The sequence below is a fragment of the Primulina eburnea genome, chromosome 8 (assembly GCF_022965805.1).
Source record: "Primulina eburnea isolate SZY01 chromosome 8, ASM2296580v1, whole genome shotgun sequence".
Lineage (NCBI taxonomy): Eukaryota > Viridiplantae > Streptophyta > Magnoliopsida > Lamiales > Gesneriaceae > Primulina > Primulina eburnea.
The window spans coordinates 17,903,568-17,923,662 of record NC_133108.1 but is presented as its reverse complement, the minus strand read 5'-3'; the positions used below and the strand labels follow the sequence as shown (position 1 = coordinate 17,923,662).

The 20,095-nt window shown below is 39.5% G+C and overlaps 2 protein-coding genes across 2 annotated transcripts; both read right to left on the bottom strand.

Moving 5' to 3' along the window:
• Positions 1–7,747: 7,747 nt before the first annotated feature.
• On the bottom strand, positions 7,748–8,434 carry LOC140839065 (secreted RxLR effector protein 161-like). Its single transcript, XM_073205696.1, has 2 exons — positions 8,035–8,434; positions 7,748–7,893 (listed from the first exon to the last, which is right to left on the bottom strand). The coding sequence occupies exons 1-2, from the start codon at positions 8,432–8,434 to the stop codon at positions 7,748–7,750; spliced, it is 546 nt and encodes a 181-aa protein (XP_073061797.1).
• Positions 8,435–10,143: 1,709 nt separating this feature from the next.
• LOC140839064 (uncharacterized) lies at positions 10,144–17,181 on the bottom strand. Its single transcript, XM_073205695.1, has 2 exons — positions 16,324–17,181; positions 10,144–11,265 (listed from the first exon to the last, which is right to left on the bottom strand). Exons 1-2 carry the CDS (start codon positions 17,179–17,181, stop codon positions 10,144–10,146), a joined length of 1,980 nt encoding a protein of 659 aa, XP_073061796.1.
• Between the last annotated feature and the right edge of the window lie 2,914 nt (positions 17,182–20,095).

Sequence of the window (20,095 nt, the reverse complement as noted above, 5' to 3'; positions counted from 1 at the left end):
TTCAATGATTATGGATGTTTATGGAATTTTACAAGTTAAAATGACTATTTTAAATGTTTAGGGAATTTTATATGTTTGTGATTTAATATGTCAAAATGTTATTTTAAATGTTTTGAGGTTAAAATGTCATTTTAAAAATGTTTATGGATTTTTAATATGTTCAAATGTTTATTTTAAACGATTATAAATTTTTATGAGGAAACGATAACGTTAAAAAATATGTTGTATGTTCGTTTTTAAAAGAAAAAAAGGATATTAAATGCATGATTTTTATAAAGTGATGACAATATAAAACATTGAAAGAAGTGAAGTAATTGTGACTAATTCGATAATGTTGGAAATATCGTGAGGGCGACGGTCCCAGTGGGAGCCGGATGATCGTATTTCCATTATTTCGAATATGAGGTAACGATATGTGGTAACGGTAAGAATGGAATATCGTGAGGGGAAAAGGCCCAGAGGGAACCCATTTATGGGAAAAAGCCCCAGAGGGAACCTTGACGATCGTATTTCTATTCGAAAGAGGATAGGCCAGGGCCCAGTTGACGTGTGAGAGTGTTTGTAATATCCAAGTTTGGTGAATTGTACGATTTAAGATTTCATGTGATGGACTACTTAGTCAAGTTTTAGTATGGTTTTGATGTTAAGAATCTCGATTTATGATTTATAGTATTGTTGATTATAGATGATGTGTAGTTATATTGTGGTGACGTTACGATTAAATTCATGATAATTTGTATGTTGAGTCAATTGGTATGTGGCCAATCGAAGTGGTTAGATAAGACATAGAAGTGCAACTTTCTTGTTGGGAGCGTTGCCAAAATACAAGGAGAAGCAACGTTGCGATTTGATTTTAGTTGCAAAGTATATTGTTGGCTTCAGAGGACGCTGCACCCACGCCAGGAAAGCTACCGCACCCGCGATGATTGGACAGAATGGCTATCGCACCCGCTGTAGAAAACTCAGTGCACCTGCGGTCGTTTCTTTCGGATTTTTGGATGTGGTTCAGTATGCGTAGCGCACCTGCAGTCCAAGGGCTAGCGCACCCGCGGTGCGTGAACAGTTAAGTCGTGTTTTTAAGTTTTAAGTGATTAAATACAAGTGTTTGCTCATATTTCCTTCATTATTTTCCACTCTTCTCGGTTCTTCAGCTCAAGGGAAAGCTACGGTTCTCATTTCTTTCTTTTGTTCATTTGATTCAAGCTTCTAGTTGGGTTATTGAAGTGAGAACAAGATCATTTTGGGTTTAAGGAGCTAAGGTAAGCTTGTGGTTTTAGTTATATTTGGATTGTGGTGTTGGGGGAAATTATGGAATTTATTATTGTGTTGGTTTTATGGGTTTTATGATATGGTTATTTGATTATTAAGTTGTTGATGGTTCAATACATGGTTTATTGTTGTAGGATTTATACCAAGAGAATAGAATCAAGCTTTTCATTGGTTGTAAGTGGAGTTCATTCCTTGTGCTCACATGATGTATATGTATTGTATTTCAATGGTTTTAACATGCTATTCCTTCCACTTGATTCATGTTATACATAGATACACTTTGTTGTATATTAGAGACTTTTATATGTCTCAATTATATAAAAGGGAATGCGAAAGAAAAGAGTATTCAAAGTGTTTGTTTTAATGTCCAAGAGATAGTTCAAATGATTTATTGGATTGATAAATAGATAGTAAGAGATTGCATGCAATTAGTTGATCAACGACCATAGGCTTATATCCCGACAGAGTAATCGATTTATATCGATGGGATATATGTACAGAGATAGAGATACTATTTAGATATCAATCCACCAGAGAAAAGAGAAATACCATCATTATAGTCATGTTATACTATGTTATTCTATGTTTCAAGAGTTAGATGATATTTATTGATTTCAAAGTCATGTTTTACAGAGTATGATATTTATAGATTGTTATGTTAGAGTTTCACTTGCTGAGTTTTATACTCATTCCAGTTACATGTGATGCAGATAAGAGTGACAAGCCGGAATGTTGATTGGAGCCGAAGTCATATGTACAAAAGAAGGAAGGAAGAAAGATATTTTGTTAGCATTTTGACATGATCAAAATGATATTTTGTATTTTGATACAACACTTTATAGATCATGTATACACTTTTGATTATATATTGAAATTTATTTATATCAAGAAAATTTTAAATCCTTCTTTCCTTTAAGTAAATTGTTAAAATTCCGCTATTATTTTATAAATCAGTCGAGGGTGTTACAGTGTTGCTGGTGTCCCCCGTCGCCCAGTACTGCGGTTTCATGTAGATGGATCCATCGACTTTTTGAGGTCTGAGGAAAGTCACAATTAACGATTTGAATTCAACAAAAGAAAAAGAAAAAGGAAAAAGGAAAAGGAAAAGGAAAAGGAAAAGGAAAAATGTTTATGATCATGAAAACTGTTTTATGTTTTGTCATGTTGAGGAAAAATGTTAAGGTTTATGCATGTCATGAAAAGTTATTTTTACGTAAAAGTATTTTCACTGTTGCATGTGGTTTTATATGTATTATTTTTTATAAAGATTATGGTGTGTTGAGTCTTTAGACTCACTAGGTGTGATGGATGCAGGTGAGATTGAGGGAGGTCTTGACGGATGATTTGACTGGACTGAAGGCGCACACAACCCGAGGACCAGCGCTTCTACTTTTTCCGCAATTATGATTTATGATTCATGATTTACGTTAAAGATTTTAAGACTATTTATTTATGCTTTGGAGAGATTTTTGAGAGTTTTAGTATGGGCTATACTTTTCAAATTTATTACTTTTTAGGTTTGGTAAAACATGAGACGATTTCATTTTTATGGCTATTTCACTTGATTTTAAAATGCTAGTTGGATGATGTTTTATTTTAAAGGGTAAAATATTTTATAAAAATATTTTCTTGAGGTTTATGTATATGGCCGAAAATTGAGTGTTTTAAAAAAAAATTCTAGTACTTTTATAGCAATAAAAAGGGCAGACGTTTCACCTAGACTGAAGGCAGCATCTTTCGCCAACACTAGTTTAACGTCTGTGTCTCAAAGACTACATACACAAGTTTAACGTCTTTGTGCAAGACATTATTTGAGAGTGAGTGAGTGTCTGTGTGTGTGGGGGAACTGAACAAAGAATACACCAGAAAGTTGTTACCACACACTGAGAGAAATGAGCTTCTAAACTTACCTGATAACACATTGAAGTGTCCCTCTGGGCTGATTGCTTCTCTCTGGAATTGATGTATTCTTTATATGCTCTCCCTTCTTGTATTTCCGCTTGTTTTCGTCTTCATTGATCTTCTACATATAGCCGGGAAACTGATCGTATGGTGAGACTCAATAATTGTATCTGTTGCAGCTTGAATTCGTTCCTAGGACTTTGTGTCTCGACTTTTCTGATGTGTCTCTAGGAATTTCTCATCTTTAATCTTTGTTGCAACGTACATTAATTGTACTACTGATAGTACAAATATTTTACCAAGTGCGCACAGCTGGATTCCATTGAATAAGCTTGTCATGTTCTTCATACTGATTGATTCCTGACTGATGCTTTGAACTGGTCTGGTGAAATCAGTTGGCTTGTCAGCTTAACTGATTACACTAGTTCAGTTGAACTGGTCAGTTGGACTTTCCATTAGTTGAGCACTTCATTAGCTGGCCGGGCTTCTGAAGGTCTTCTGCTGAATTGTAACAACTGATCAATCGGTTGAACTGTTCTTCAATACATCAATTGGACTAGTTCAGATTGGGCAATCAGTTGACACTATCATTTGGCGTTCTCGAAAGCTTAAGTTAGGAGAGATAACTGATCAGTTCGGCTTCTGATCAGTTACAGTATCATGCGCACTACGATAAACCATTAGTAACAAAATAACAAATTTTGTTAACATCAAAATTAAGATTGCAAACATGAAATGTTCCAGCAATCTCTCCTTTTTTGGTGATCACAAAACTTGAATAGTTAAAACGGTAAGAACAAATTAAAACACTTTTAAAGTTCGAGGGTTAGTACATTTAAATGTTGTTAAACGATCCCCCTCAAGAACTGAATTTAAGAAAATTTTAAAAACAACTTCAATTTGAGGGTAAGAAAACTCCCCCTCAACAACTGAATTTAAAAACTCTTATTTGAAAAAAATTAACTAAGAACTCATTCATAGATTATAATCATTCAAGCAATACAGACAACATGTTTGAAAATATCCATTCAGTCACAACGAAACACAAATATATAAATATGATGTTTATTAAATCAAATAAACTTCCTTGTATTTTACAAGAGAGTACATACATCAGTTGTAAGGAAAATTGGTGCTACAATAGCATATTTTAAATAACATCAGTTATCAGTCGGTTTATGTATGACAGAACTGGATATACCAACAACTGGTTGTCTTGACTGCTTGAAACGCTGCATTGTTTGTGAGTTTAATTTGCTAGAGAAACGAGCTAATTTGCCTTGAACTTGATCTTTGTACTACCCAACTGGTCGAGCTGACTCAAACTGGGCTTCAAGTGGAATACAGCTGGTGATTAAATCAACCAACGTCCAAGCATGGATGAGTTTTGTCTGAAGAACAGCTGACCTGGAAGGCTTTGTAGCTGAAACCTTGTTCACTGAACAATTTAGCTGTGCATCTTGACAGGTAAAGCTCAGAACCCTGCAGGCTGATAAAAACCCCAAAGCCTGGAGTCTAGAGAAGTGGTGACAATGTTACTTGCAGAGCCAATCCTCTCAACCCATCGCAACAAGTGATAGATAAACAATTTCAAATAGTTTTGAAAATAGTATGAAATATTTTTAAATAGTTTTTAACACTGTTTTAAAATAAAATATTTTAAAACACAGTTCTCTTCAAATATTCTTCTTAAAACAACTAGCTCTGATACCAATTGGAGGATTGTGTGCTAGCACCTTCGAAGATGCTTCAAACACTAAATTCTCCAATGAGTTGCAATTGCTCGTGTTCTAAGAAAGTTAACACCGATGAATTAAATCGAGTTTGGTGTAAAAACCAAGCAGAAGAAACTCGAAGTAATCCTTAATGAAAAAACCTGTTAAATTAGAAAACATTTTAACTTATGTAAACTGAATAAATGAAAAGCAAAGAATCAGTTTTCGCATATGTCATTTCAGTTATGATGAAAACTGAACTGACGGATGCTCTAACTGATCAAGTTAGTTTAAAAACAACAGTTAATCAGTTAAGTACACAAGATATGTTTATGGATTTTCAGAAACTTCAACTGCTCCTACGTCACTCTTTCTACCACCTCGGATAAAATCCACTAGAAAACTTTGATTTATACAACTACTTGTACAAACCCACTCAGCTTAGGACTTACACTACTGTCTCAATTGAACTCCTAGCCTAGACTGAAGGCAGCATCTTTCAGCCAACACTTGTTTAACGTTTGTGTGTCAAAGACTACATACACAAGTTTAACGTCTTTGTGCAAGACAATATTTGAGTGCGAGTGAGTGTGTGTGTGTGGGAACTGAACAAGGAATACACAGAAAGGTGTTCCCACACACTGAGAGAAATGAGCTTCTAAACTAAGCTGATAACACGTTGAAGTGTCCCTCTGTGCTGATTGCTTCTTGAAAGCTGATAAGCATTAAGCGTGCCCTTTTCTCTAATGAATTGATGTGTTATTCATATGCTCTCTCTTCTTGTATTTCCGCTTGTTTTCGTCTTCATTGATCTTCTATATATAGCCAGGAAACTGATCGTATGGTGAGACTCAATAATTGTATCCGTTGCAACTTGAATTCGTTCCTAGGACTTTGTGTCTCGACTTTTCCGACATGTCTCTAGGAATCTCTCAGCTTTAATATTTGTTGCAACGTACATTAATTGTACTACTGATAGTACAAATATTTTACCCAGTGCGCACAGCTGGATTCCATGGAATAAGCTTGTCGTCTTCTTCATACTGATTGATTTCTGACTGATGCTTTGAACTGGTCAGCTGAACTGGTCTTGAACTGGTCTGCTGAAATCAGTTGGCTCGTCAGCTTAACTGGTTACACTGGTTCAGTTGAACTGGTCTGTTGGACTTTCCATCAGTTGAGCACTTCATCAGCTGGCTGGGCTTCTGAAGGTCTTCTGTTGAATTACCTAACAACTGATCAATCGGTCGAACTGTTCTTCGATACATTAGTTGGACTGATTCAACTTGGGCAATCAATTGCTACTATCAGTTGGCGTTCTCGAAAGCTTCAGTTAGGAGAGATAACTTATCAGTTCGTCTTTTGTTCAGTTACAATACTGCGCACTACGATAAACCATTAGTAACAAAATAATAATTTTGTTAACATCAAAATCAAGATTGCGAACATGAAATGTTCCAACACGTAAAATTTTAGTTTTTTCGAGATGATGTTGATGTGACACTAATAAAACAGCCAGCCAAAGAACGATTCTAGATATCGAGGAGATCACCAAGCAACATAGTGATGAAGAAATCTGCATATGCAGTGCTCACATAATCATGTGAATACCATGCTAATGAATTACATAGTAATCTCTAAAAGTATCGTGACTAAAAACCATAATGATGGATCTTTCTAAAAAAACCATATATATGTTTGAATTAATTTTCCGCTATCAGATTTGTGATCTGCATAAGCGTGCAAACAATTTGGCCATTTCAGGCTGAATATTGGGAAAATTTTAAAATTGTTATTATAATTATTGTGATGTGGATGTGTCAGATGCTCTTGATTTAAAAAATAGTAAAAATCTTACTTCTAAAAATCAAACGACAAATGAGTTCTTAATTTGATTGTTAATTCTAATATTCTAAGCTAATATGCACTAAAGACAATACATTGAAATGAAAAAAGATGCCAAAATTGAAAATGAAACACAATGAACTAGACATGATTTATGTATTTACAAAACCAAGAAGAATTAAAATAAACATAAAAACTAAACAAAGTTGATAAGAAAATGGTAGAAACTAAATTAGAAATATGAGAAATGTTAGAATCAAATTGACTAAAATTTGCAGATCTGCTATTGTTGGTGCTGTCGTGAGTTTTTTGCCAATAATTTTTATTTTTATTCATATTTTTGGAAGTTTTCCCCATTCCTGTCATTATCCACAACTCTACTCATGATCTTCACTGCTTGCTAGTTATCTAACTTTTTCAATCATCGATAAGCTTTTCCTGTGTAATCCTTGTTGGGATACCAGGGAAATAAACGAGGTAACATCGCAGCGGAACATCATAAGTGATATCAACAATGAATAATATGGACACCAATATTTATAGTGGTTCACCCCAAGATTGGGCTACGTCCACTCTAAACCTCTCAAGGAGATCACTTCTTTATTAATAACAAAGAAGACAAGAGAATTGAGAATACAAAGTATTTCACTCAGAACATTCTGATTTTAACACTCACTTTCTCTCCACTAATCCTATTCCTTCCAAGGATAAACACTCCTTAAGAAATCTCGCACTAAATCCTTTATCTCACTTCTACACTTATGATTGTAGATGAGAGGATTTGTGTTTTTGGTGTGATTTTGAAATGAAGAATGGATGGGTATTTATAGGTGAAGTTTAGGGGAAAAACAAAAAATAAAACCTCATTGCTTACCTAATCAAACCAACCATTTTTGACTAATCTCAAACCATGTGTTAATTGTGTTGTTGAATTCTAAAATGGTGTGCTTTGAATTCAAATATGGCTTGCTTTGAATTCAAATATGGCTTGCTTGATTACTTAGCGATTCTCCCCCTCAAGCCCATTTTGTGAATTCGATCAAACCTGCAACAGTTCTACAGTATTCCAACTTCCATTTCGGCAATGTCTTGGTCATCATATCAGATCCATTTTCATCCGTGTGAATCTTCTCAAGCTTCAACAACTTCTTCTCCAATACATCTCGTATCCAATGATATAGCGTACATCAATATGCTTTGATCTTGAATGCATTGAAGGATTCTTTCCAAGATGGATTGCACTCTGACTGTCACAGAACAAATTGTATCGATCTCGCACAAAACTTAATTCCTCCAAAAAAACCTTTCATCCATAACATTTCCTTGCATGCCTCAGTTGCTGCAATGAACTCCGCTTCAGTGGTTGATAATGCTACACACTTTTGCAACTTTGACTGCCATGACACAGCTCCCCCTGCAAATGTAATCAGGTATCCTGATGTGGATTTTCGGGAGTCAACATCTCCTGCCATATCTGCATCTATGTAGCCTACAAGCTCAAGTCTAGATCCTCCAAAAGTCAATCTATGTTTAGAGGTTCCCCGTAGATATCTGGATATCCATTTTACTGCAGCCCAATGTTCCTTTCCTGGTTTTGAAATGAATCTTCTCACTACTCTTACAGAATGAGCTAAATCTGGTTGAGTACATACCATGGCATACATCAGACTTCCAACAGCTGAAGCATATGGAACATTTTTCATTTCTTCTTCCCCATCCTCTGTAATAGGACTCTGCTTTGAGTTCAACTTGAAGTGGTTGGCTAGAGGACATCCAACCGCTTTGGCCTTGTGACACCCTGACCTCTTTTAAAATAAATACGCAGCGGAAATAAAATTTTCTCTTTAAAATATACGGAAGGAGTTTCAAAATACATTTCATCAAATATCTTTACAAAATAAATACATGATCATTTAAATGACATAACAAAAACAAAATATCATTCCTATGATCATGCCAAAATCCTCCTTCCAACGGTGTATGCATATGACCCCCGATCTACAGTCAACGTCCCGAGGCACCACTCTGATCTGCATCACATGAAAATAACTGAAATGAGAATAAATCTCAGCAAGTGGAACTCTTATATAACAATGAACAATAACTCTGTAAAACATCTCTTTGAAATCATAAATACCATCAACTCTGAACTGTAAACTCTGAATATCAATATTATAGCAATAGCATAAAAATATGATGGTATTTCTCTTTTGCTCTGGGGATTGATATCAATAGTATCTCTGCTCTGGGGTTGCTCGTATCCCAAATCGATATAAATACCGATAACTCTGAGGGATATAAGCCTCTGGGCGATGATCATCTAATATTGCATGCAATCTCTGACTATGTATTTATCAATCCGAAAACATTTAAATTCTTCTCTGGTTTTAACAATCACTTTGAACTCTATATATCTCTTTGTATTCCCTTTAATCAATAATGAGACATACAATGCCTCCAATACATATAACAATACATACTATGGATCAAATGAAAGGGAATAACACAATAAACTCTTTGAAACACATACATATAAAATCATGTGAGCAAAAGGAATGAATTTCCACTTACAAACCACAACAAACACCTCAACTTAGCTCTTGATCACCACCTACAACAAATAATCCACAAATAACACCAATATCAACTAAATATCCAAGATTACAAGCTAAATAATCCATAAATCCACATAAACAACCAACCTAAACAACTCTTAATTTACAACCTTAACAGAATCGCACCAAAAGCTTACCCAAACTTCCTAGCACCAAGGAGAACGTCGAACTCAAGTCGAAATTCCAAACAAACGCTTGAATCGAAGATAGGGAGTGAAAGAAATGATGAAAAACCCTAAAATGGAGAGAAAATGCGAAAATGAGAAGGAAAGAAAAAGGAAAAGTGATGGCCAACCACTCCAAAATCGACTAAATATCTCGCCCATACCTTCACCGCGGGTGCGCCAACACAAGGACCGCGGGTGCGCCTAAGTTACGACATTCTCAAAAATTCTGGAACACAAACAGCGCGGGTGCGGCGACGCAAGCAGCGCGGGTGCGGTCTCTACCGCAGGGGCGGTCTCTACATCACCGCGGGTGCGGTGTGCTCACGGCATTCCAACTCCAAAACAGCACAGTCGACCGCGGGTGCACTCCTTGCACTACCGCGGGTGCACTAAGGTCACGGCCAAGATCACCTCCAATGCAACTAAAATCGATCCGAAACTCTGAAACGAACAACCAACATCAACTAACACCTCAAGACAATAAAACTAACAATACTATAGCCCAAAAATACAACTCTGAACATCTAATCAAATATCCCAAATAACAAACGAAACTTAAATCGTACCGTACACCGGGCTCGGCTATTACAATCTCCCCCCCTTAAGGGAATTTCGTCCGCGAAATTGACGTCACGGCACGAACAACTCAGGATACTTCTCTCTCATCTCATCCTCTGGTTCCCACGTAGCCTCCTCTAACAAATGGTTCCTCCAAAGAACTTTGACAATGCCGATCTCTTTGTTCCTCAGAACTCTAACTGTGCGATCCAAAATCTGAATCGGAATCTCTTGATATGTCAAATTCGGCGTCAAGTCCAATGGCTCATGGCGTAGAACATGGGAAGGATCTGTAACATACTTCCTGAGCATCGAAACGTGAAACACATTATGAACTCTGTCAAGATCTGGAGGTAGGGCTAATCTGTAGGCTCGATCGCCAACTCTGTCCAATATCTCGAATGGACCAATAAATCTAGGACTCAACTTGCCCTTCTTACCAAATCTCATCACACCCTTGAGAGGTGCTATCTTCAGAAACACGTGGTCGCCAATCTCGAACTGCAAAGGTCTGCGACGAACATCTGCATAGCTCTTCTGTCTGGACTGGGCAGTCTTCATCCTTTCTCTGATAACAGCAACAACATCAGCAGTCTGCTGGACCAACTCTGGTCCCAACATCTTCCTCTCACCAACCTCGTCCCAATACAAGGGAGACCTGCACTTCCTGCCATAAAGTGCCTCATACGGTGCCATGCCAATCGTTGCCTGGTAGCTATTATTATAAGTGAACTCAGCCAAAGGCAACAAAGAATCCCAGCTACCTGGAAAGTCTATAGTACACGCTCTGAGCATATCCTCAAGAATCTGAATGACTCTCTCTGACTGACCATCACTCTGAGGATGATAGGCTGTACTGAATGCTAATCGCGAACCCATAGCTCTGTGCAAACTCTTCCAAAACTCTGAAGTAAATCTGGGGTCACGATCAGACACGATCGACACAGGAACACCATGAAGTCTGACAATCTCTGCTATGTAGTCCTCGGCATACTGGTTCATCGAATACGTCGTCTTGACTGGAAGAAAGTGCGCTGACTTAGTCAATCTATCAACGATAACCCAAATAGAATTGAAACCTCTCCGCACTCTGGGAAGACCAGTCACGAAATCCATCGTAATATGCTCCCACTTCCACTGAGGAATCGGCAACGACAACAATGTCCCAGCAGGTCTCTGGTGCTCAATCTTCACCTGCTGACAAGTAAGGCACTGAGAAATGAACACGGCAACATCCTTCTTCATACCTGGACACCAGTAGAGTCGACGAAGATCCTGATACATCTTCGTACTGCCTGGATGAATCGAATACGGCGCGGTATGAGCCTCTGTCAGAATATCTCTACGAATATCATCGCCAACAGGAACACAAATACGACCTCTGAAAGTCACCAAACCATCACCATTCAAGGCAAACTCTGAATTACCTCTAATCTCTGCTCTATCTCTCAACTCTGTCAACTGAACATCAGTCGACTGCTCTCTACGAATCCTGTCCGTCAATGAAGATCGAATAACTAACGCTGAAAGACGAGCAATGGTGCCTGGAATCACCAGATCAATATCCTCTCTCTGCAAATCCATCAGTAACGGTCTCTGAATCAAAGAACTCAATGAAACACTCGACTTGCGGCTTAAAGCATCAGCCACAACATTCGCCTTCCCTGGGTGATAACTGATAGTTACATCGTAATCCTTGACAAGCTCTAACCACCTCCTCTGCCGCATATTGAGCTCTTTCTGCGAGAACAGATACTTCAAACTCTTGTGGTCTGTGAAGATCTCACACTTTTCGCCATACAGATAATGTCTCCAAATCTTAAGGGCGAAAACCACAGCTGCTAGCTCCAAATCGTGCGTCGGATAATTCTTCTCATAATCCTTCAACTGGCGAGAAGCATAGGCAATGACCTTACCTCTCTGCATCAACACTGCACCGAGACCCTTCTTCGACGCATCGGTAAAGACCACAAAATCCTCTGAACCACTGGGCAATGCGAGAATAGGAGCTGACGTCAATCTATCCTTCAACTCCTGAAATGCGCTCTGGCAATCTATAGACCACTCGAACTTCACAGTCTTCCTTGTCAGATTGGACAATGGCAGGGCAATCTTGGAAAAATCCGAAATAAAACGACGATAATAACCCGCCAAACCAAGGAAACTGCGTACCTCTGAAACAGTCGTAGGAATAGGCCACTTCTGAATCGCCTCTATCTTCATCGGATCAACAGCAATGCCATCCCTCGAAACGACATGGCCTAGAAAAGAAATCTGATCCAGCCAAAACTCACACTTCTTCAACTTAGCAAACAACCTCCGCTCTCTCAGCAACTGGAGAACAACTCTGAGATGCTCTGAATGAAGCTCTCTGGTCTTGGAATAGATCAATATATCGTCGATAAAGACAATGACGAAGCTATCCAAATACGGCTTGAACACACGGTTCATCAGGTCCATGAAAACAGAAGGGGCATTGGTCAAACCAAAAGACATCACGAGAAACTCATAGTGACCATACCTGGTCCTGAAAGCCGTCTTAGGGATATCAGACTCCCTAACCTTCAACTGATAGTAGCCAGACCGAAGATCAATCTTCGAGAAAACAGTGGCACCCTGGAGTTGGTCAAATAGATCGTCAATCCGTGGCAACGGATACTTGTTCTTGATCGTCACTTTGTTGAGCTCTCTGTAATCGATACACAGACGCAAAGACCCGTCCTTCTTCTTAACAAATAGAACCGGAGCTCCCCAAGGCGAAGAACTCGGACGAATGAAACCCTTATCTAGAAGATCCTGCAACTGCGTCTTCAACTCTTTCATCTCGGTAGGAGCCATCCTATACGGAGCCTTAGAAATAGGAACCGTACCTGGAGCAAGATCAATAACAAACTCTACATCTCTATCCGGCGGCAAACCCGGAACATCATCCTCAAACACATCCGCAAACTCCCTCACCACATCAATATCATCAATATTCAACTTAATCAGTCTATCCATATCCACAACAGATGCTAGAAAAACATCACAACCTCTACACAATAGCCTCTCAGCACCAAGACACGAAATAAAAGGAAGGACCAGCGAAGTACCTGAGCTGGCGAGAACTCCTCCCTGGCCATCATCTGCAAAAGTCACCGTCTTAGCAACGCAATCAATAACAGCACGATAGGTCGACAGCCAATCCATGCCAAGAATAACATCAAAGGCAACCATCGGGATCACAATCAAATCAGCAAAGACCTCTCGATCAACAAAACGAACGGGGCACGCATACACTATGGAAGTCGGGCACAAAACATCTCCCGAAGGCAAAACAACACTAAGCTGGAGGGGAATAACAGAAGGAACTATACCCAAAGATCTCAAAAACAATTCAGACATAAAAGAATGAGTAGCACCAGTATCAATCAAAGTAGTAGCTACTCTGCCTGAAATTAAAATGGAACTAGAGATTACAGAAGAATTACGATTAATACCTTCCTTAGTCATCGAAAAGATACGACCCTGCACCTTCTCCTGGCTAGCTCCCCTAGGACAATCTCTGGAAATATGGCCTGGCATGCCACAACGATAACAAGAACGAGTGCCAAATCTACACTCTCCACGATGAGGTCTGCCACACTTGGGACACAAAGATCTCTCAGAATCAGACGGAGCAACTGGCACTGACGGTGGCCTAGGACTCTGATCCACCTTGCCCTTCCCCTTGAATCGATCTCTGCCACGCTGACCTGAACTCTGGCCTCTTTGAACATTAGCCTGGTGCCTCGCCTGTCTCTCCCTGGCGATATCCTTCTCGTCCTGCTCTGCTAGCAACGCCTTGGACACAATCTCCTTGAAAGTCACAGCCTTGGACATATTGATATCACGCCTGATCTCCTCTCTAAGGCCTCGAATGAAGTGAGCACCTTTATCTTTATCACTGGTAGCAATGTACGGAGCAAAAAGGCAACCCTCCTCGAACCTGAGAATATACTCGTCCACATTCAAGCTCCCCTGACGAAGCTCCAAGAACTCTGTGACCTTCCTCGCTCGCAGTGCATCAGGAAAGTACTTGTCGTAGAAAAGCTCAGTAAACTCAGACCACTTCAAAGTAGAAACATCAATGCCAACCTTGGTCGCATTCCACCACAAACGTGCAGCTTTAACCAGCATGAAAACAGCACAACTGATACGGTCTCTGTCCTCATAGTGGAGATGATCAAAAATCGCCTCCAAAGCCTTGACCCACTCTACTGCAGCTAAAGGATCGGAGCTGCCTGGAAACTCGGGTGGATCCATCCTCTTAAACGCAGAAAAGATAGCATCAGAACCAACTGCTACTGGAGCAACCTGCCCCCTACCTTGGCCTCTGCCCTGGCCTGCTCCTTGCAGTCTAAGCAACTGCTGGATCTGCTCACTGTGAACCTTAGCCTGCTCCTTTAGTAACTTGCCGAACTCGTCGACAACTCTCGAGGACGAACTATCCTCCCCCTCTGACGCCTTACGCTTAGGAGGCATCCTCTACTCTACAATGCTCACAAGACACCAATCAATACATAACAATAGATAGATGCAAAGAAAACATACCCGGACAGTTGAAAGTAGACGAAGTCATATGCATTGGTCCGAAGAACACCGCTCCGATACCACTAAATGTGACACCCTGACCTCTTTTAAAATAAATACGCAGCGGAAATAAAATTTTCTCTTTAAAATATACGGAAGGAGTTTCAAAATACATTTCATCAAATATCTTTACAAAATAAATACATGATCATTTAAATGACATAACAAAAACAAAATATCATTCCTATGATCATGCCAAAATCCTCCTTCCAACGGTGTATGCATATGACCCCCGATCTACAGTCAACGTCCCGAGGCACCACTCTGATCTGCATCACATGAAAATAACTGAAATGAGAATAAATCTCAGCAAGTGGAACTCTTATATAACAATGAACAATAACTCTGTAAAACATCTCTTTGAAATCATAAATACCATCAACTCTGAACTGTAAACTCTGAATATCAATATTATAGCAATAGCATAAAAATATGATGGTATTTCTCTTTTGCTCTGGGGATTGATATCAATAGTATCTCTGCTCTGGGGTTGCTCGTATCCCAAATCGATATAAATACCGATAACTCTGAGGGATATAAGCCTCTGGGCGATGATCATCTAATATTGCATGCAATCTCTGACTATGTATTTATCAATCCGAAAACATTTAAATTCTTCTCTGGTTTTAACAATCACTTTGAACTCTATATATCTCTTTGTATTCCCTTTAATCAATAATGAGACATACAATGCCTCCAATACATATAACAATACATACTATGGATCAAATGAAAGGGAATAACACAATAAACTCTTTGAAACACATACATATAAAATCATGTGAGCAAAAGGAATGAATTTCCACTTACAAACCACAACAAACACCTCAACTTAGCTCTTGATCACCACCTACAACAAATAATCCACAAATAACACCAATATCAACTAAATATCCAAGATTACAAGCTAAATAATCCATAAATCCACATAAACAACCAACCTAAACAACTCTTAATTTACAACCTTAACAGAATCGCACCAAAAGCTTACCCAAACTTCCTAGCACCAAGGAGAACGTCGAACTCAAGTCGAAATTCCAAACAAACGCTTGAATCGAAGATAGGGAGTGAAAGAAATGATGAAAAACCCTAAAATGGAGAGAAAATGCGAAAATGAGAAGGAAAGAAAAAGGAAAAGTGATGGCCAACCACTCCAAAATCGACTAAATATCTCGCCCATACCTTCACCGCGGGTGCGCCAACACAAGGACCGCGGGTGCGCCTAAGTTACGACATTCTCAAAAATTCTGGAACACAAACAGCGCGGGTGCGGCGACGCAAGCAGCGCGGGTGCGGTCTCTACCGCAGGGGCGGTCTCTACATCACCGCGGGTGCGGTGTGCTCACGGCATTCCAACTCCAAAACAGCACAGTCGACCGCGGGTGCACTCCTTGCACTACCGCGGGTGCACTAAGGTCACGGCCAAGATCACCTCCAATGCAACTAAAATCGATCCGAAACTCTGAAACGAACAACCAACATCAACTAACACCTCAAGACAATAAAACTAACAATACTATAGCCCAAAAATACAACTCTGAACATCTAATCAAATATCCCAAATAACAAACGAAACTTAAATCGTACCGTACACCGGGCTCGGCTATTACAGGCCTGGTCCATGTTGAACCTCTGAAGTACTTTCTCAATATACTTCTCCTGCAACAACCAGGTCTTCTTGGCATACCTGTCTCGATGGATTTCCATGCCAATAATTCTTTTTGCTGGCCCCAAGTCTTTCATAGAAAAAATCTTGCTTAGTTGCTTCTTTAGGCCTTTGATTTCAGAAGCATCTTTGCCAACAATCAACATGTCATCTACATAGAGCAGAAGCACCATCAAATCATCATCAGAGGTATCTTTGACAAACACACAATGGTCTGCAGTGGTTTTCTTGAATCCCTGTTGAGTTATCACCGATTCAAACTTCTTGTACCACTGTCTTGGTGCTTGTTTGAGACCGTACAAACTTTTGTTTAATCTGCACGTGATGTCCTCTTTCCCCTTCTCTGCAAACCCCTTTGGTTGCTCCATGTAGATTTCTTCCTCTAAATCCCCATGAAGGAATGCGGTCTTGACATCCATTTGTTCCACCTCCAGATCAAGCTCAGCTGCTAACCCTAGCACAATCCGGATGGATGTCATCTTCACCACAGATGAAAATATTTCGTCAAAGTCGACCCCATGTTTCTGTCCGAAACCTTTGACGACAATCCTAGCTTTGAATCTTGGTTGACTACTGTGTTCTTCGTGCTTCAATCTGAACACCCACTTATTCTTCAAAGCTTTCTTGCCTTTCGGCAATTTCACCAGCTCAAATGTCTCATTATCATGCAATGATTGCATTTCTTCTTGCATAGCCTCCATCCACATATCCTTGTGTTCACTGGTAATAGCTTCCTCGAAGCTCTCTGGTTCTCCCCCATCAGTTAGCAGGATATATTCATTTGAGGAATATCTGGTTGAGGGTCGCACTTCTCTTCCAGAATGTGTGTTCATTGTAACACGAGAACTTTATTCTGGTGGTTCACTGTGAACACGGATCTCATCTTCATCTTCATGATCGTTCTGAAAATCTTCATCTTCAACCGGTTGTGGATTTACCGTTGAAGGCCACCATTCCAGATCTTGTTCAGATCCAGAATTCTCCTTTTCCACAGTATCCAAGAATTCATTCTCCTGAAATATGGCATCATGACTTCTTATAGGCTTTTTGAGATCTGTATTGTAAAACTTGTAACCAAGTTGATCCTCGCCATAGCCTATAAATATGCACTTTCTTGTTTTGACATCCAACTTATGTCTTTCATCCTTTGGTATATGAACATAAGCAACACAGCCAAATACCCACAAATGATTATAGGAAACTTCTTTGCCTTTCCACACCTGCTCCGGGACGTCATAATTGAGAGGAACATAAGGTGAGCGATTCAATATATATGCAGCAACAACCACGGCCTCACCCCAAAATTCCTTAGTCAGCTTTGCATGTGAGAGCATGCTTCTGACTCTTTCTGCCAAAGTTCTATTCATCCTCTCAGCTAATCCATTGAGTTGTGGTGTCTTTGGTGGTGTTGTTTGATGTCTGATTCCGTTCCTTTTGCATATCTCATCAAAGGTTCCAATGTATTCTCCTCCATTATCTGTTTGAATACATTTGAGTTTAATGGATGTTTGCCGTTCAACCAAGTTTAGAAAATTGTTGAATGTTTCCGCAACTTGGTCCTTGGTTTTGAGTGTCCACACCCAAATTTTCCGAGAATGATCATCGATAAAAGTTACCCAGTACCTCGCTCCTCCGAGCGACAATGGCATCGGACCACATAGATCTGAGTGCACCAGATCTAGAATTTTATCGGCTCTGCTAGGAGGTGAACTTTTGAATGATATTCTATTTTGTTTTTCGGCTAAGCAGTTTGTGCATTGTTTCATATGAACCTGCTTTATACCGGGCAGAACTTGCTTTCTCACAAGACGTGTAAGATTCTTTTCACTTATGTGACCAAGACGTCGGTGCCACAACTCTGTTGAGTTTTCTTCCCCTGCGTAGTTCACTCCTTCAGAATGATTTTCCTGAACTACATATAGCTTTGACATCTTTAATCCCTTTGCCACCACAAGTGATCCTCTTGAAATCTTACATACCCCATTTCGGAAGGTTGTACAGAAACCTTCTTCATCGAGTCTTTCGACCGATATCAGACTCAGGCGCATATCTGGCACATGCCTGACGTCTTTCAGGATCAGTGTAGAGCCATCCACGGTAGTCAAGCTCACATCTCCTTTTCCCACGACTCTGGATAAGTCGTTATTCCCCATCCTCACCACACCAAAGTCCCTTTTTGTGTAGGATGTAAAGCATTCTCTTTGAGATGTGACGTGGACTGTTCTCCACTATCGATCACCCAACTAGTTACTTGAGTTGCCAAATTTACGGACTCCTGCTCTAGCTCGTGAACAACATTGAATTCGTTAATGACATTTGTTTGCTCATCATCGGTTTCATGTTTGTCTTTCGGTTTTCGGCAGTATTTTTTAATATGTCCGTTTTCTCCACAACGATAACACTTTAGGTTGGCATATCTGCCCGAGGACTTGCTTCTTCTTGGCTTCTGATTTGTGTTTTTCTTGATCTTGCTTCTACCCCTTGACTCAGCAGCCAAAACATCTGACTGTGAGGTAGAGGAACCTTGAGATCTCCGCCTCATCTCTTCATTCAAGATGCCACTCTTGATGAAGTCCATACTCACGACTCCTCCTGGTGCTGTGTTCATGAGTGATACTTTCAGACTTTCCCAAGACTCTGGCAATGAAGCTAGCACAATCAGAGCTATCACCTCGTCATCAAGTTTTATGCTCATACTTGATAACTGCTCCACGAATCCTTGAATCTCATTCAGATGATCTGCAACCAAAGTTCCTTCGTTGTATCGAACCTGGACAAGCTTGCTCAAATAGAACAATTTGTTGTTGCCACTTTTGGAGGCATATAGTGTCTCCAACTTCATCCAAAGTGTACGAGCATGTGTCTCGTTACAAATATGATTGTACACGTTGTCATCGAAAAATTGTCAGATGTACTCACAGACTTGCTCTTGCTCGAAGTTCCATTCGGCATCTGATTTATCATCTGGTTTAGACTCGCTGAACACCGGTAGGTGCATCTTGGTGACGAATAGAAGATCTTTCATCTTACTTTTCCAAAGTTGATAATTAGAGCCATTAAGGCTAATCATCTTGCTTGTGCGTACCTCCATCTTTTGTGAATGCTACCAACGAATAATCGTCAAAGCCTGAACACAAAAGAACCACTTCCCTAATGCTGTCAAGAAAGCCTTTTCTGATGTGGAAGTTCAGACAAAGCTGCAACCACAGAGCATACGAGGACTTCCTATAGTATTTGAGAATCTAGCTCTGATACCAGTTGTTGGGATACCGGGGAAATAGACGAGGTAACATCGCAGCGGAACATCATAAGTGATATCAACAATGAATAAGATGGACACCAATATTTATAGTGGTTCACCCCAAGATTGGGCTACGTCCACTCTAAACCTCTCAAGGAGATCACTTCTTTATTAATAACAAAGAAGACAAGAGAATTGAGAATTCAAAGTATTTCACTCAGAACATTCTGATTTTAACACTCACTTTCTCTCCACTAATCCTATTCCTTCCAAGGATAAACACTCCTTAAGAAATCTCACACTAAATCATTTATCTCACTTCAACACTTATGATTGTAGATGAGAGGATTTGTGTTTTTGGTGTGATTTTGAAATGAAGAATGGATGGGTATTTATAGGTGAAGTTTAGGGAAAAAACAAAAAATAAAACCTCATTGCTTACCTAATCAAACCAACCATTTTTGACTAATCTCAAACCATGTGTTAATTGTGTTGTTGAATTCTAA

Excerpts from the sequence above, each read along its gene's own strand:
- LOC140839065 (XM_073205696.1), bottom strand. The coding sequence starts at position 8,434 with ATGAAAAATGTTCCATATGCTTCAGCTGTTGGAAGTCTGATGTATGCC. Across the intron at positions 7,894-8,034 it reads GGAAATGTTATGGATGAAAG|ATGTATTGGAGAAGAAGTTG; the intron begins GTTTTTTTGGAG and ends ATTGGATACGAG.
- LOC140839064 (XM_073205695.1), bottom strand. The coding sequence starts at position 17,181 with ATGAACACACATTCTGGAAGAGAAGTGCGACCCTCAACCAGATATTCC. Across the intron at positions 11,266-16,323 it reads AGGAGAAGTATATTGAGAAA|GTGAAGATTGAGCACCAGAG; the intron begins GTACTTCAGAGG and ends ACTTGTCAGCAG.